Raw genomic sequence first — 16,378 nt, 5'->3', positions numbered from 1 at the left:
TTTCAAGATACCGCCGTATATCCGGGAGGAAACCCGTAGGCCGATACATAGATGATTAACAAGACAAGCAGATACTGTAAACAGAGAGAGCGAGAGAGATGACGAATATTGAGGGTGACATTTAGATACCCACACAAGTGTTCCTACGTATTTACAGAACTGTAAGTTTTATCATTCTTATCGTGGTAAGCCGATAACTCCAAGCAGTAATCTCGATTAGTGCAGTAAATTTTTAGTCTCATTTCTCTATTTTCACTACTTTGTTCTGAAATCCATGTTTTAATGAATATTTTATCACTTTTATAATTGGACTTTGTAGGAGTCAAGGGTTTCTTCCGGAGAACTAGACCGTGCAGGCATAGGTCTAGCTTAGTCGTCGCCGACAAGCGCTTTGGTCTAGGAATATTTGCATCGTCTTTTTTATATTCACGTCACAAGAGCGTCCCGATATATAAACGAGCGATTACTCTGAACAAAATTCTGTTTGCTCTTGCTATAATGCATGCGATTTTGATGGTAAAACGTGTTTTTTTGGACACCCGAACAATAAGGTCACACCAGATTTATCAAAAATGAGAGCCAATTAGTGCAATAAAGGAATGAATGCAGAAGCTATGTGGTAAAACAAGACAGGGAAGTATAGTACCTTTATTTTGCAGGTCGAATACGAAAAGTTCTAGACCAATATCTCACGTAATTTTCTAACTTTATCGTTTTCCTTCGCCTTCTCTGTATTCAAAGGGTGATGGGGGTGGAGCAAAGAGCTTAGGCTCAAGTGCCCATCACCCAACCAAGCAATGTCCCAACCCCACCACAACTCCACCCCCCACAAATTCCTTTAACCACCAGCGTTTCGTCTTATCTTCTACTGCTCCATTCCTTCAATCATCAGTCGCTCAGAGACACCGTCATGGGATCGTCGACTGCCTTTCACCTGGTCTTTGGCGCCCTGGCGGCAAATGCACTGCCAACTGTCGACTACAACTTTCGACCAATTATTGGTAAGCTCAATTTTTAATTATTTTTATTATTATTTCGCTGGAAAACATGACCTACAGATACTGCATATCCAGAAATCGTTGATAAAGCAAATAATAAAGGGGAGAAACATTCTAATAATACGTTATTGCCAAAGGTATTTTCAGGGTACAATATTTCATTGAGACTGCAGTTATGGAACAGTGGAACAAATTTTCGTCGTTCCAATATTCTGCAGAAACGATATTAAGTTGTCCTTCAGAGTATATAGTTCAGTTTGCACACATTATTGCTCTCTCTCTCTCTCTCTCTCTCTCTCTCTCTCTCTCTCTCTCTCTCTGAGGGAGTGTGTATGTGTGTGTGTATACATTTCTGTGTGCGCGCGTGATTCTTAAGAATAACGTCACTTATTGAGAAAGGTTGGAGGAACAACAAAACAATTTATTGGAAGCTTAAGATGGCCTTTTGCCAGCACGCGTTTTTGCTGAAGTGATGGTAAGATGTCAAGGGAAATAAGAAGCCTAGTTTGGACACCTGAACTCCGACCAATCAACTGGTACTATTCTCACGCGTTTTCAGTTATTCCCACACTTGGGTCTATGTCTTATCTGCACTAAATTGGACTTCATTTTTAGGTTGTTTTTGATACTCATCATATTCCAAACGCTTATGATAAGCGTGGGAAGGTGCAATTTGATTTCTTGCTACGAAGATAAGCATAAAATACTCTACAGCTACCTTTGAGAAAAGTAATTATGTTTTCTTCACATATATAGGCCGTAATGAAATGTAGGCCAAGTGCAAATGATAGTACTATGTCACAGTTATATAAAGCTGATAAAATCAATATACCTAGGCTAAAAATTCTCTCTCTCTCTCTCTCTCTCTCTCTCTCTCTCTCTCTCTCTCTCTCTCTCTCTTTCTATGCTGTAATAAAGCGTGAAGGCCTAGTATTAATGACAGTTATATGTTATTCACAGCTTTATCAATGCTGATAAAATCAATATACTTAGTCTAACATCTTTAATAATTCTCTCTCTCTCTCTCTCTCTCTCTCTCTCTCTCTCTCTCTCTCTCTCTGCTGCTGCAATGAACCGTAGGCCTAGTGTTAATGATAGAAATATATTGACAGCACTATATTAATCACAACTATATCAATGCTGATAAACTCAATGTAATTGGTCTAACATTTTGATCATTCTCTCTCTCTCTCTCTCTCTCTCTCTCTCTCTCTCTCTCTCTCTCTCTCTCTCTCTCTCTCCACAGAGGTTAGATGAAATTTTTTATGTATCAAGTGACATCAAATTCTTCAGCATTACCGAAATTGTGATCTCCCATAGGAGTCCTGTCGCAGGAGCCATCGGAAAGTCTCCTGGACCTCCTGGAGGATAAGAACTACACATCCTACATCGCTGCATCCTACGTGAAGTACATAGAAGGATCGGGAGCCAGAGTGGTTCCAATTCTGTAAGTTCCTGCTGTTGGAATGCTCTGTAGAACTGACGAAGCGCTGTAGCTTATACGTAAAGAATTTGGGATGCTGATTTACCTATTCACAATTCATCAATGTGCTGTATCACCATTATTCATCTCATATAATGGTGAAAAGTGCTTTACTTTACATACTTCTTTACCAATAAATATTGAATACTTCTTTTGACATAGTGCATAACAAAAATACTTTCAAATGAGAACACTTGTGTCATTCCCAACAAATCAACTGAGCGTATAAATGTGAGAAGTTGCTGAATATGGCAACTTTCCTAAAGCTCGTGGCTGTAAATCTCCATTAGTAAACACAAACGACGTTTAGTTTAAAAAGAATAGCATATTTGAGTTGACTCATAAATTTAGCTACTTTAAAATAATCATCATTCATGTGTGTTTGAGATAACACGTATTACCTTAATTAACAAGTTTCATTTATTATTTCCAGCATCGATCAGGATGACAGTTACTACGAGAACATAGCGTCCTCAGTGAATGGGTAAGGAAGATAAAGAAAAATTATTTCTTTATAATTTGTTTAATAATTACGTTAATACTTTCGCCTCTTCGTTTCATTACTACAGAGCATTTTCCTTAGAAGGAAATTCAGGTGAAACAAAGATAGATAGAGAAATAAAATATTACGATTTTCTCGTAATCTCAGGACATCATCGTACATCTTACAGAATACTATTCCCCGGAGGAGCCGTGTCAATAACCAATAGCAGTGGCTACGGAGCTGCCGGGCAGAAACTGTATGAACATGTAAGTTGTTACGTCACTATTTTCGCTTGCTCGGGGAGTAAGCTTACAAAATACTTGGTTGCTGTTGCTGCTGTTGTTCTTGTTGAGGGAGTGGTGGTAGGAAAGATCTGTGGAAGAGCCTAAAAAGGTCTGAAAAAGATACAGGAATTTTAGGAAATGGTATTTATGAATATATTTATTAGAATGAAAGTGAGTGTAAAAAATAAATAGCGTGAATGTTAAACTGCACAGAAAAAGTATTTCTGATAAAATATAGCAGTTATATTGAAATTGCCTCTTGACTGTAAACGTGAAATCATACAATCCACTGCGTTCTGACTTACAATGTTCTGACTTCCTTTTTTCAAATCCTCCAAAACCTTTTTCCGAGAAGGTCATCAGGGCAAACATGGAGGGCATATACATGCCGCTCTGGGGGACGTGTCTAGGCTTCGAAATGATAACTTACCTGGCGGCTGATTTCCAGAGGTGGCTAACGCGTTGCGACGCCTCGAACAAGGCGGATCGTCTCACGCTGCAAGAAGGTATGTAACAGTGTCGTCTTCATTGATACCGACAGATTAACTATAGGGCTCCCTGACTTTGCGTTCAGAGAGTACTACGCATTTCAGGTTCCTTGACTTTGAATTCAGAGCGTACTAAGCATTTAAGGTTCCCTAACTTTGAATTCAGAGAGGACTAAGCATTTCAGGTTCCCCGACTTTGAATTCAGACAGTACTAAGCATTTCAGGTTCCCCGACTTTGAATTCAGAGAGTACTAAGCATTTCAGGTTCCCTGACTTTGAATTCAAGGAGTACTAAGCATTTCAGGTTCCCCGACTTTGGGTTCAGATAGTACTATGCATTTCATGTTCCCTGACTTTGGATTCAGAGAGTACTAAGCATTTCAGTTTCCCTGACTTTGAATTCAGAGAGTACTAAGCATTTCAGGTTCCCTGGCTTTGAATTCACAGTACTAAGCATTTCAGATTTCCTGACTTTGCGTTCACAGAGTACTTAGCATTTCAGGTTCCCGTCTTTGAATTCACAGTTCTAAGCATTTCAGGTTCCCGACTTTGAATTCAGAGAGTTCTAAGCATTTCAGGTTCCCTGACTTTGGATTCATAGAGTACTAAGCATTTCAGGTTCCCTGACTTTGGATTCATAGAGTACTAAGCATTTCAGGTTCCCGACTTTGAATTCAGAGAGTTCTAAGCATTTCAGTTGATGATTGCAAGTCATTTAGTAGGATTCGGTTGTAAAATGGCTAAATAACGGGCTCACCCAGAAACTGAGATTAAATGTTAAAATTGCCCACCTAGAAACTGAGAGTAAACATTAAAATGGCTAAATAACAGGTCTACCCTGAAACTAAGATTACTTATCATAATAGCTACATAACAGATAACAGGTACACCAGAAATCAGTACTTCCATGCAAACTAGCTTCATCTGGATAAAAATAATTCGTCATTCATTATTTCTTTAGCTTTCGAATTAATTTTTTTATTCAACTTAATTTGATTTATCAATTTTTTAAAATTTATTAATGTAATTTAAGGCCCAAGAATATCACAGGACTTGAAGTGTATGACACTTTTTCAAAGGATTATAGTTACAATAAACTCATCTTGTTAAGCTAAATACTTCATGAGAAATTCGTTTCAAATAAGATCATACCCCAACGACTCGAAATTATTGTTGTTACAGCAATTGTGCCCTTTTTCCCCACACATTTTTTTCTTTTTTTGACAGGGTACATGGACTCCCGAATTTTCGAGCAGATGCCCGATTACGTCATCGACTACGTAAGGCTTCTAAACACTACTGTTAACTTCCACCGTTGGTGTATGACACCTGAAGTGAGTAGTCTTATTTCACCTTAAGAATCAATCTCTCTCTCTCTCTCTCTCTCTCTCTCTCTCTCTCTCTCTCTCTCTCTCTCTATCTGTGTGTGTGTGTTTATGTGTGTGTGTTTGTGTGTGTGGAAATGAAGCTGCCAAAGAATATCAAGGTATTCATTAGGATGAAGTCAGAGGAGGTAAAAGGAAATGCAGAAAGAAGAGATCTCACCAAATAAAGTAAAAAAAAATAAATTAAATTAGTATATTAAATTAAATTAATAAATTAAGTTAAATCCATTACATTAATAAATTAAATCAAATTGGTAAATTAACCAATTAAATTGATAAATTAATAAATTAAAATTGAATTGATAAATAAATGAAAATAATAATCAATAAATTAAATGAGATACATTAATTCGTAAATTAAATTCGATAAATAAATTAATAGATAGAATTAGATTAAATCAAATTAAATTAATTAAATCAAATCAATCATTTAATTAATTGTTTAATTACTTAATTAATTAAATTAATAAATTAAATTAAGTTAAATAAATTGAATAAAATTTTTAAAAATAAATTAATTCAGTTAAATTAACCTAGCATATATCCACTTCCCTTGTCAGGACTTCACGGCATCGGGACTCTCAAAGGACTTCAAGGCCCTGGCCACCAGCTACGACTTCGACAATCTCGAGTACGTGGCCCTTTTCGAACACAACCACCTCCCCATCTTCGGGTCGCAGTTCCACCCCGAGAAGAACCCTTACGAGTGGGCGTCTGACGAAGGGCACTCGGCCATCCCCCACGATCCCTTTTCCGTGGGCGTCGCCCACTACTTCTCCAATTTCTTCGTCAACCAAGGTACTGACTGAGCTGTTAGACACACGCTTGTGGTCTTGTAATAATAATAATAATAATAATAATAATAATAATAATAATAATAATAATAATAATACAGGTTTTATGAAAGATAATGGCTATTCCAGCCGAGTTTATTTTGTATAGAAGTTTCTCTATTCTTATTAATGTAATAAGAAAAATTTGAGAAACTTCTATACAAAATAAACGCGGCTGACATAGCTATTATTTATTAATAAAATCTTTATTAATAAAGGTCTTCTTCCAGCAAATAATAATAATAATAATTAATAAGATAATAATAATAATAATAATAATAATAATAAAAAGTAATAATAATAATAATAATAATAATAATAATAATCATAATAATAATAATAATAATAATTAACTAATATAAGTGAAGAGTAATAATAATAATAATAATAATAATAATAATAATAAATAATATAGAAAGGGAGAGAGAGAGAGAGAGAGAGAGAGAGAGAGAGAGAGAGAGGAGCAGACGCCCATGAGCAAGAGGAATTCAGATTGAGTCATTTAGTATCTTTTGTCAAATAGGCTTAAGATCCCATTTGTACCGCATTTTGAATAATAATAATAATAATAATAATAATAATAATGATAATAATAATAATAATAATAATAATAATAATAATAATAATAATAATAATAATAATAATAATAGAGTAACAGCAGTAGAAGTAATAGTAGCAGCAGTAATGGTAGTAGGATTAAACGAATCAATAATACCGCTCTTTTCAATATACTGCTACTTCTTCCCCTCTACTTTTCCAGCTCGCTACAACAAGCAAGCCTTCGCTACGAAGGAGGAGGAGCAAGAGGCTCTCATCTACAACTACGACACCATCTTCACCGAGGCTCTGGGGTCGTCCTTCACGGAGGCCTATTTCTTCCGGTAAAAGGCTCCGCGGAATGTACTTGCAGCAGCTCCCCTACCCCTCCCCGTCCCCAACAAAAGTCCCTCTATAGGGGTGGGGGTATGGTTTGTGAGGGAGGGGGAGCAAGCACTTTAGTACAGTTTGGTTACGCAGCACAACGTAGGCAGTGTTAATATTAGTGTGCACATACTAAATATTAATGTGAAGGAACAATATATATCTATATATATATTATATATATATATATATAATATATATATAATATATATATTTTACTCTATTTACCTACCACGTAAAGTTTCAAAACACACTTCAGCAGTTTTAATTATGTGAATAACATTTAACTAGTACTCTTGGGATTGTGAAATAACCTAATAAGAATGAATAAAATGCAGCGTAATAAGGATTGTTATCATAACCTCCCCGGCACTGGTTTGTCAATTACATGTATATAATTAGCAGTTATATGTGTATAATTATACGTATTTTATGTTGCAACTAAATCAGAGGTATGGGATTTCCACCCCTAGGTTACCAGCCTCATTCAATATCAGTGTAAAGATGAATCCTCTACTTCATATTGGCTAATATGAAACGAACGGCGTCTATGTCTCATGAATCTAAGAGAATCATTCTATGATGTTTGTTTGTATGGTGTTTTTACGTTGCATGGAACCAAAGGCTTTACGTGACTATCGAACCACGTCGAGAGTGCACTTCGGTCACCAGAAATACACATCTTTCACACCTCGATATACCTGCCTCAGTGGCGTGGTTGGTTTGGTGTTTGCTTCTCACCTCGGTGGTCGCGGGTTCGATTCTCGGCCATTCCATTGAGGAGTGAGAGATGTGTATTTCTGGTGATAGTTCACTCTCGACGTGGTTCGGAAGTCACGTAAAGCCGTTGGTCCCGTTGCTGAATAACCACTGGTTCCATGCAAGGTAAAAACACCATACAAACAAACAAAATACACCTCGATGGACTGCCCGAGAATCGAACTCGCGGCCAACGGGGTGGCACAGCAACACCATACCGACTACGCCACTGAGGCGTTTCATTCTATGATGAATTGAAAGTAAGGTTTTCGTCATTCACACAAGTCCAAAAATATGTTTCTTTTAATTTCAAAAACATGTGTCAGACAGAGGCAGGGACACCTGTTGAAATGATGATTCGGCTGTTAAGGCAATTCACAGTATTCATTAAGGCCCGCATACCTGTGTCAGCATTATTTAGAGTGAGCCCATATTTCTATCAACTGGCTGTAACACAGACTGTGAGTCCACCCGAAATCGATCCCATAGTAGGGGAAAAACGTCGCTGGGTCATTTCGTGGAACATAAGCAGGAAACTGAGCATTTCTTAGTCTGTCGATTATGGACTTCTACTTGAGACATGAGGCTAGTGATCTCATGAGGATAACTAGAGGGTTATCATCTTCTGCCCATTAAGAAGAACAGACCTTTTATAACATGCATATGTATGTAAATATATAAATAAATCTATATATGTATATATATACATATACATAAACAGATCATACCCTTTATTGCTCAGTCGAATCAAAGGTCCTATATATAAGAGAGTTCTTAGATCCTAACATAGGCTTTGCTAAGCTCTCCTTTTTCTTTCATACATTTTGCAAAGCACCTGTTACCTTCATTGCTCCATGTACTTTCCAGCCCTGTTATCAAAACACTTATTACTGATCATCTGTATGGATAATTCCTACCATCCTCTCCCTATTTACACCAAAATCATTTTGGTTATTCATATTTTCCACCTGAATGGGTAATTATGAAGCTTTCATTATTCACCTTTAGTATATTTTGCTGGCGTCAGACAGAGTTTAGCTGAGTCAGTACCGATAATAAAATCAAAACTTCTCTGCTCGTTCACCGCTTGACGTAGGTGTAGCTCCGCCCACTTAAGCGCCGACCTCCTGCGCGTGAACAGACATCTCTTAGACCATGGTCAGTAAACTCAGTGTCAGTAGTCGTACCAGTAAGCGATTAACGAGGCTTTTAAATTGATCTGCTGTCTGCAGTCGGCCACCGTACGCCTCCACAATTTGAGTTTCTCTTGCGTTGATTTAGAACGAAAGGATTTATTTGATTCGTCCCACATTTTGATGAATCCACGAGGTAAGTGAGGTGGAAACATTAATTTGCCCCTGTAAAAACTGATTCCTGAGATCTAATTCTAAATGTATTTCTATTCACCAATCATCTTCATTTGCTATGGAAGCTTGTGCACCAATTATAAGTCCTGCGTGACTTGCTCAATATGAATGTTGGTTTATTTTATATGATAATAATGACAATAACAAATTCAAGATACTGTGATTGATATATAAGAGGTCTTTATCGCTAAATATAAAAGAATTAACGCATCGCATGCGTTTAACCGGTAGATAACGATGACAACAAAACCAGTAATGATAATAATAATTTAAAAAATTAGTCATTATCGGTCAGGAATCGAACCTGGCTCTTCTTTCAAGAAAGACAGGTGTCTTAACCACTGAACTCTTACTATTACTGTCATTATAACTAGTAGTAGTATGCTGATATAACTTCAACACAATCATGAACAACAACATTCTCTCTCTCTCTCTCTCTCTCTCATCGTCGTATCCCCCGACAAGGAAAACCCACAATACTCATGGTATTTATTAGTGATTATGTGAAAATTGTTTCGAAAAAACTGGATGAAAAAATTCCACTTTTTATCCATCTTTATTTTTCAGATATGGGTCACTCACAAATATCCGTCAGAGGACTTTTATCGTTATGTGTCGTTTTGTCACTCCTGTCTTTGACGATGTGAGTACATACATTAACTTGTTGTTGTGTGAAAAAAAAGTGTCGTACTCATATTTGAAGTAAAGTGACTAAATGCAAAATTCTTTTAGAACTCTTTGCAGGTTCCTTTCGAGTAGTCATCCTCCCAACTCCCTCGAGAAGACGTACCGTTCACACGTCAGTAAACGTAAGTTTTTACGTATGAAAAGTTTTACCTTCAGTTCGGTTCCACAGATCCAACTATCAGTCACAAAACCGTCACCCACGCACTAAACGCAACTTCTTGTCCATATTTAGAAGTCACAAAAAATAAATAAGTAAATAAATACAAATACTAAGTAATACAGTTTTGTATCGGGCCAAATGGACCTCAGCTAGATCAATAAAATATGAGAAAGTAAATTTTCTGTTTCAGCCAGAATGGAAGACGTGATAGATATGAATAGCTCTTCGCTCAGGATATGGGGAGACGATAATCAGTCGAGTCCATGCTACACTTACGAGACCAGGTACTGTCTAATGACGTCACCGTAATATTGGTAAAACTGACGAAGTTGCCTGATTGGAAATTACAATACAAGCAGAATCTCTCTCTCTCTCTCTCTCTCTCTCTCTCTCTCTCTCCATATATATATATATATATATATATATATATATATATATATATATATATATATATATACATATATATTATATATATACATACATACGTTTGAATGTATGTATATACATATTCATATATATATTATATTATATATATATATATATATATATATATATATATATATATAATATATATATGGATGAATAGAATGTACATACATACAAACGTACGCACAGACAGATGTATATAGATATAGTCATAGATATATACAGATCATTCCAAGGGTAACTTTACTGTAAAGAAGTCCCCCTATTTCGGACTTCTTTTAAAACAAGGACCAACTCGAAACGACCTGAAATCACCACAACTTTCTTCTTCTTCTTCTTCCCTTTTGCAGATTTGCCAAAGGTCTGAGACCCATTTGGCTCCTTTCCTACCCTGGTTCTGGGAACACCTGGATGAGGTACCTCCTCGAGGGAGCCACGGGGATCTTCACTGGGTCAGTTTACGATGACAAGATCCTCTTCGAAGGAGGTAGGTTTGTGCAAAGGTTCGTGACCTGCAACGGGCCTAGAAGTCTGATTTTTTTTTAGATAATTGACTCAGTTTTGTGAAAAGCAAAGTTAAATGGCCTCCCAAAGCTAAGATTCGATGAGAATAGGAAAATGGAAAAGGAAATAAGCAAAAAGGGCAGAGATTAACCATCGAGGAGGCTGTTAAAAAGGAAGAATGGTTACTAGAGTAAGGAAAAATGGAAGCAAAAATAGATTTCCAAAGTATATATAGTATGCATGTAATTTGAGAGAGAGAGAGAGAGACTACATAAAGCAACTCTAGGCAAACATTTCCCAGGATATCTTGGGGAACTTGAGGACGTTAAATCCGGCAGGACGCTCACCCAGAAGACTCACGATACAGTGTCTGACTTCAGCATCCCCACGATAATCCTAATACGAAATCCAAAGAGGTGAGGTATTGGCCTTTTTCACTGATGGTTGGTGGAACTGCTTTCTTGATGATATCAACTGAGGCAATGACTTTTCAAAAGTGGTTTTGCTTAGTGTTCATAATGATATACTTATCAGCGATTGATTGCCTGTCTTTTTTAAGCGCCTCTGTATTCGTTACGAGGTTAGATATATCATGATTTCTCTCCTTCCCCTAATGATATGATTGACGAAAGACTAATACTCTGAATACGGTGTGCCTTAAATGGCACACTGTAGAAATTCCTAGATGTTCTTTGCAGAGATCACTTGACCTCCAGCTCTGTTCTCCTCTTGGTCTTGAGACGCGACTTAATGTCAACGTTCAAACACTTCAGACACTCCAGCTAGGATTCAACAGACTTTCTAGTTAGGACTGAACAGACTTTCAGCTTTAGATTCACAGACTTTCGAGGCTCAGTTTACTGGAACAAAGACTTTCCTGCTAGATTTCAACAAGACTTTCTAGTTAGGACTGAACAGACTTTCCTGCTAGATTCAACAGACTTTCTAGTTTAGGACTGAACAGACTTTCCAGCTAGGATTCAACAGACTTTCCAGTTAGGACTGAACAGACTTTCCTGCTAGGATTTAACAGACTTTCTAGTTAGGATTGAACAGACTTTCCTGCTAGGATTTAACAGACTTTCTAGTTAGGACTGAACAGACTTTCCAGTTAGGACTGAACAGACTTTCCAGCTAGGATTCAACAGACTTTCCAGTTAGGACTGAACAGACTTTCCTGCTAGGATTCAACAGACTTTCTAGTTAGGACTGAACAGACTTTCCTGCTAGGATTCAACAGACTTTCTATTTAGGACTGAACAGACTTTCCTGCTAGGATTCAACAGACTTTCTAGTTAGGACTGAGCAGACTTTCCAGCTAGGATTCAAACAGACTTCTAGTTAGGACTGAACAGACTTTCCTGCTAGGATTCACAGACTTTCTATTTAGGACTGAACAGACTTTCTGCTAGGATTCAACAGACTTTCTAGTTAGACTGAACATTTACTTTCCTGCTAGGATTCAACAGACTTTTCTAGTTTAGGACTGAACAGACTTTCCAGCTAGGATTCAACAGACTTTCTAGTTAGGACTGAACAGACTTTCCAGCTAGGATTCAACAGACTTTCTAGTTAGGACTGAACAGACTCTCCTGCTAGGATTCAACAGACTTTCTAGTTAGGACTGAACAGACTTTCCTGTTAGGATTCAATAGACTTTCTAGTTAGGACTGAACAGACTTTCCAGCTAGGATTCAACAGACTTTCTAGTTAGGACTGAACAGACTTTCCAGCTAGGATTCAACAGACTTTCTAGTTAGGACTGAACAGACTTTCCTGTTAGGATTCAATAGACTTTCTAGTTAGGACTGAACACTTTCCAGCTAGGATTCAACAACTTTCTAGTTAGGACGAACAACTTTCCAGCTAGGATTCAACAGACTTTCTAGTTAGGACTGAACAGACTTCCTGTTGGATTCAATAGACTTTCATTAGGACTGACAGACTTTCCAGCTAGGATTCAACAGACTTTCCTTAGGTTAAGGACTGAACAGCTTTCCAGCTAGTTTCACATTTACTCTTTATTAGGACTGAACAGACTTTCCACTAGGATTCAACAGACTTTCTAGTTGGTAGAGCTGACAGACTCTTAGCTAGGTTCACAGACTTTCTAGTTAGGACTGAACAGACTTTCCAGCTAGTTCAACAGACTTTCTAGTTAGGATGAACACTTTCCACTAGGATTCAACAACTTTCTATTAGGACTGAACAGACTTTCTAGCTAGGATTCTATAGACTTTCTAGTTAGGACTGAACAGACTTTCCAGCTAGGATTCAACAGACTTTCTAGTTAGGACTGAACAGACTTTCCAGCTAGGATTCAACAGACTTTCTAGTTAGGACTGAACAGACTTTCCTGTTAGGATTCAATAGACTTTCTAGTTAGGACTGAACAGACTTTCCAGCTAAGATTCAACAGACTTTCTAGTTAGGACTGAACAGACTTTACAGCTAGGATTCAACAGACTTTCTAGTTAGGACTGAACAGACTTTCTAGCTAGGATTCAACAGACTTTCCAGTTAGAACTGAGCAGACTTTCCAGCTAGGATTCAACAGACTTTCTAGTTAGGACTGAACAGACTTTCCAGCTAGGATTCAATAGACTTTCTAGTTAGGACTGAACAGACTTTCCAGCTAGGATTCAACAGACTTTCTAGTTAGGACTGAACAGACTTTCCAGCTAGGATTCAACAGACTTTCTAGTTAGGACTGAACAGACTTTCCAGCTAGGATTCAACAGACTTTCTAGTTAGAATTGAACAGACTTTCCAGCTAGGATTCAACAGACTTTCTAGTTAGGACTGAACAAACTTTCCAGCTAGGATTCAACAGACTTTCCAGTTAGAACTGAGCAGACTTTCCAGCTAGGATTCAACAGACTTTCCAGTTAGGACTGAACAAACTTTCTAGTTAGGATTCAACATGTTTTTCATTTTGGGTTCAGCAGACTTTCCAGCCAGGCTTCAACAGACTTTTTAGCTAGGATACAACAGACTTTTCAGCTAGGCTACAACAGACATTCCAGTTAGGATTGAACAGACTTTCCAGTTAGGATTCAACATATTTTCCAGTTAGGACTGTACAGACTTTCCAGTTAGGATTAAACAGATTTTACAGTTAGGATTCAACAAATTTTCCTGTTTGAGTTCAACAAACTTTCCAGCCGGGCTACAACAGACTTTCCAGTTAGGGCTGAACAGACGTTCCAGCTAGGATTCAACAGACTTTCCAGTTAGGGCTGAACAGACTTTCCAGCTATGATTCTATAGACTGTCCAGTTAGGGTTCAACAGACTTTCCAGCTAGAATTCGACAGCCTGTCCAGTTAGGGCTCAACAGACTCTCCAACTAGGATTCAACAGACTTTCCAGGTAGGACTGAACACATTTTCAAGTCAGGATTGAACAGATTCTCCAGTTAGGGTTCAGTGAACTTTCCAGCTTTAAGGCTAGGATTCAAATCTCTCTTTTGCAGCGCCTTGAAGGCCTACTGGAATTTCAAGAAAGGAAAGAAGACTACCAACCCACACCTGGCCCTGACGTCTCTAGGTTACTTCCAGGGACCAGGTATGATTAGAAGCATTTGCCGAGCTGAGAATGGGAGATGGATATATCCTTGCCAGTTTCATCATAGCCACAAAAGATCTCATAAATTTTTCGTCTCTGTTGGATTAAATCCAAAGGTCCATAGCAGGTGTAAGGTATATATATGTATATATATATATCATATATATATATATATATATATATGTATATATATATTGTACCTATTCACTTCACCATACTAAAAGAGAAGACAAATTTAAGTGATCGTTGTTGCTACGATGAAACAGGAAAGGAAATGTCATTAAATGCCTTTTTAAACTAGTGGTGAAACGATGCAGACAAAATGAGTAAAAATACTACTAATCAGCATCTAATCAATACCTGTAGTATTTTCACCTGTTTCAGCATTCCGTGACTTTGTCACTGACAACATTAGATTGTGGGAAACTTTGCTGGTTAATCACCTGCTCTTGACTCAAGCTCCGACGCACATTGTGTATTACGAACATCTCAAACACAATACGTTGTTTGAGATCAGTCGCTTACTGGAATTTCTAGGGTAAGGAGGTCCCTACTCAAAGTACCTTATGAATACCACAGCTCTAGAGAAAGTTAAGTATATACCGTAGTTTAACCAGACCACTGAGCTGTTTAACAGCTCTCCTAGGGCTGGCCTGAAGGATTGGATTGGCCTACATGGCTAGGAACCAATTGGTTACTCAGCAACGGGACCTACAGCTTACTGTGGCATCCGAACCACATCATATCGAGAAATGAATTTCTAATCATCAAATATAAATTCCTCTGGTTAATCATTTTTCTGTACAGTGAAATTTACGTTGAATTTTAATTTTGGGAGTCTTGTTTTTCAATCATTTTTTAATTTTTTATTTATTGTGCTCTTCAATATGTCATAATGTAGTTTCAGTGTGAATCTATTGTATAGCACTAATGATGACCATTTTATAGCTGAAACAACTAAATGGCGTCTATTCCCTGACAGCCTTCCCGTCAGCGAAGGACGCATGAGGTGCCTTCAGTCACACATCACAGGATCCTTCAAGCGCAAAGGGAGAGAGATGAAGGATCCCTTCTCCGAAAGCGAGAACAGGTCCTTCGCCGTTGCCGTATCGTCAGTCCGTCGGCTCCTCAGAGGCTTGGGATATCCTGAACCTCCGCTCTATGATGACGTCGTTGAGTTGTAGACATTACTCACAACAGATCTTGTTCAGCTTAGAATATTCTCATTCGTATTAGCATATATAATAATATATATATATTATATATATTATATAATATATATATATATTATTATATATATATATATAGATTATATATATCTATATATATATATATATATGATATATTATATATATATATATATATATTATATTATATTATATATTATGTGTGTGTGTGTGTGTTGTGAATGTAAATACATACGCATATATGAATTCTTATCACATCACCGTGATTCATAGACATGCATTAAGCTACAAAATTAATTGTCCTTTAACATATATGAAAATATATCAATTCCGAGGTAGAGCGAATTGGATATTAAAGGACATTTGTAGCTTAATGCATACGTATGTATATATATTATATATAATATAATAATTATATTATATATAAATATAATATACTATATATATATATATATATAGATATATATATGTATATATAATTAATATTGTATATCTAATGAAATCTTCTTTGAGATATTTATTTCAGTACATCTTTCTAAATATGAAGAAACTACGTTGTAGTCTGAATACTCTTAATTTTTCAGGTCATATTTATATTCTTCTGTGATAGAATTCAGTGATGAATCCTAAATATCAAGTATATTCTGTTAAGGGAACGAAAACTGCTACAGTGCTTTTAGAACACCGTCAAGTTTGGAGCTATTTTTTTTTTTTTTTTTTTTTTTATCAATTCCTCTCACCATAACATTTTACGTAACGTAGGTGACCCTTGTCTTCACATAATCTCCATCTGTCCTCGTACAAAGCTGTTCAGTGCGTAAAAGAAGGAGGTTGTGAAACTAAAT

The 16,378-nt window shown here is 37.0% G+C and overlaps 2 protein-coding genes across 2 annotated transcripts; both read left to right on the top strand.

Moving 5' to 3' along the window:
• The first annotated feature begins 847 nt into the window (after window positions 1-847).
• LOC135206071 (gamma-glutamyl hydrolase-like) lies at window positions 848-7,027 on the top strand. The gene is made up of 8 exons (XM_064237265.1): window positions 848-1,001; window positions 2,319-2,445; window positions 2,915-2,965; window positions 3,153-3,231; window positions 3,605-3,755; window positions 4,966-5,072; window positions 5,684-5,921; window positions 6,717-7,027. Exons 1-8 carry the CDS (start codon window positions 911-913, stop codon window positions 6,839-6,841), a joined length of 969 nt encoding a protein of 322 aa, XP_064093335.1. The 5' UTR covers window positions 848-910; the 3' UTR covers window positions 6,842-7,027.
• A 1,774-nt stretch (window positions 7,028-8,801) lies between these two features.
• On the top strand, window positions 8,802-15,552 carry LOC135205934 (sialate:O-sulfotransferase 2-like). Its single transcript, XM_064237126.1, has 9 exons — window positions 8,802-8,965; window positions 9,571-9,646; window positions 9,736-9,812; window positions 10,041-10,134; window positions 10,627-10,763; window positions 11,082-11,196; window positions 14,255-14,346; window positions 14,731-14,884; window positions 15,329-15,552. Exons 1-9 carry the CDS (start codon window positions 8,953-8,955, stop codon window positions 15,528-15,530), a joined length of 960 nt encoding a protein of 319 aa, XP_064093196.1. The 5' UTR covers window positions 8,802-8,952; the 3' UTR covers window positions 15,531-15,552.
• Window positions 15,553-16,378: the final 826 nt, after the last annotated feature.

This window comes from Macrobrachium nipponense, chromosome 29 (assembly GCF_015104395.2).
Source record: "Macrobrachium nipponense isolate FS-2020 chromosome 29, ASM1510439v2, whole genome shotgun sequence".
Taxonomy (NCBI): domain Eukaryota; kingdom Metazoa; phylum Arthropoda; class Malacostraca; order Decapoda; family Palaemonidae; genus Macrobrachium; species Macrobrachium nipponense.
The sequence above is the reverse complement of the archived record's forward strand: the minus strand, read 5'-3'. Positions and strand labels throughout refer to the sequence as shown.

Coding starts and splice junctions, on each gene's coding strand:
- LOC135206071 (XM_064237265.1), top strand. CDS start 911: ATGGGATCGTCGACTGCCTTTCACCTGGTCTTTGGCGCCCTGGCGGCA. Junction 2,446..2,914: donor GCCAGAGTGGTTCCAATTCT/GTAAGTTCCTGC, acceptor TATTATTTCCAG/CATCGATCAGGATGACAGTT. Junction 2,966..3,152: donor ATAGCGTCCTCAGTGAATGG/GTAAGGAAGATA, acceptor TACATCTTACAG/AATACTATTCCCCGGAGGAG.
- LOC135205934 (XM_064237126.1), top strand. Junction 9,647..9,735: donor TCACTCCTGTCTTTGACGAT/GTGAGTACATAC, acceptor AAATTCTTTTAG/AACTCTTTGCAGGTTCCTTT. Junction 10,135..10,626: donor TGCTACACTTACGAGACCAG/GTACTGTCTAAT, acceptor TCCCTTTTGCAG/ATTTGCCAAAGGTCTGAGAC.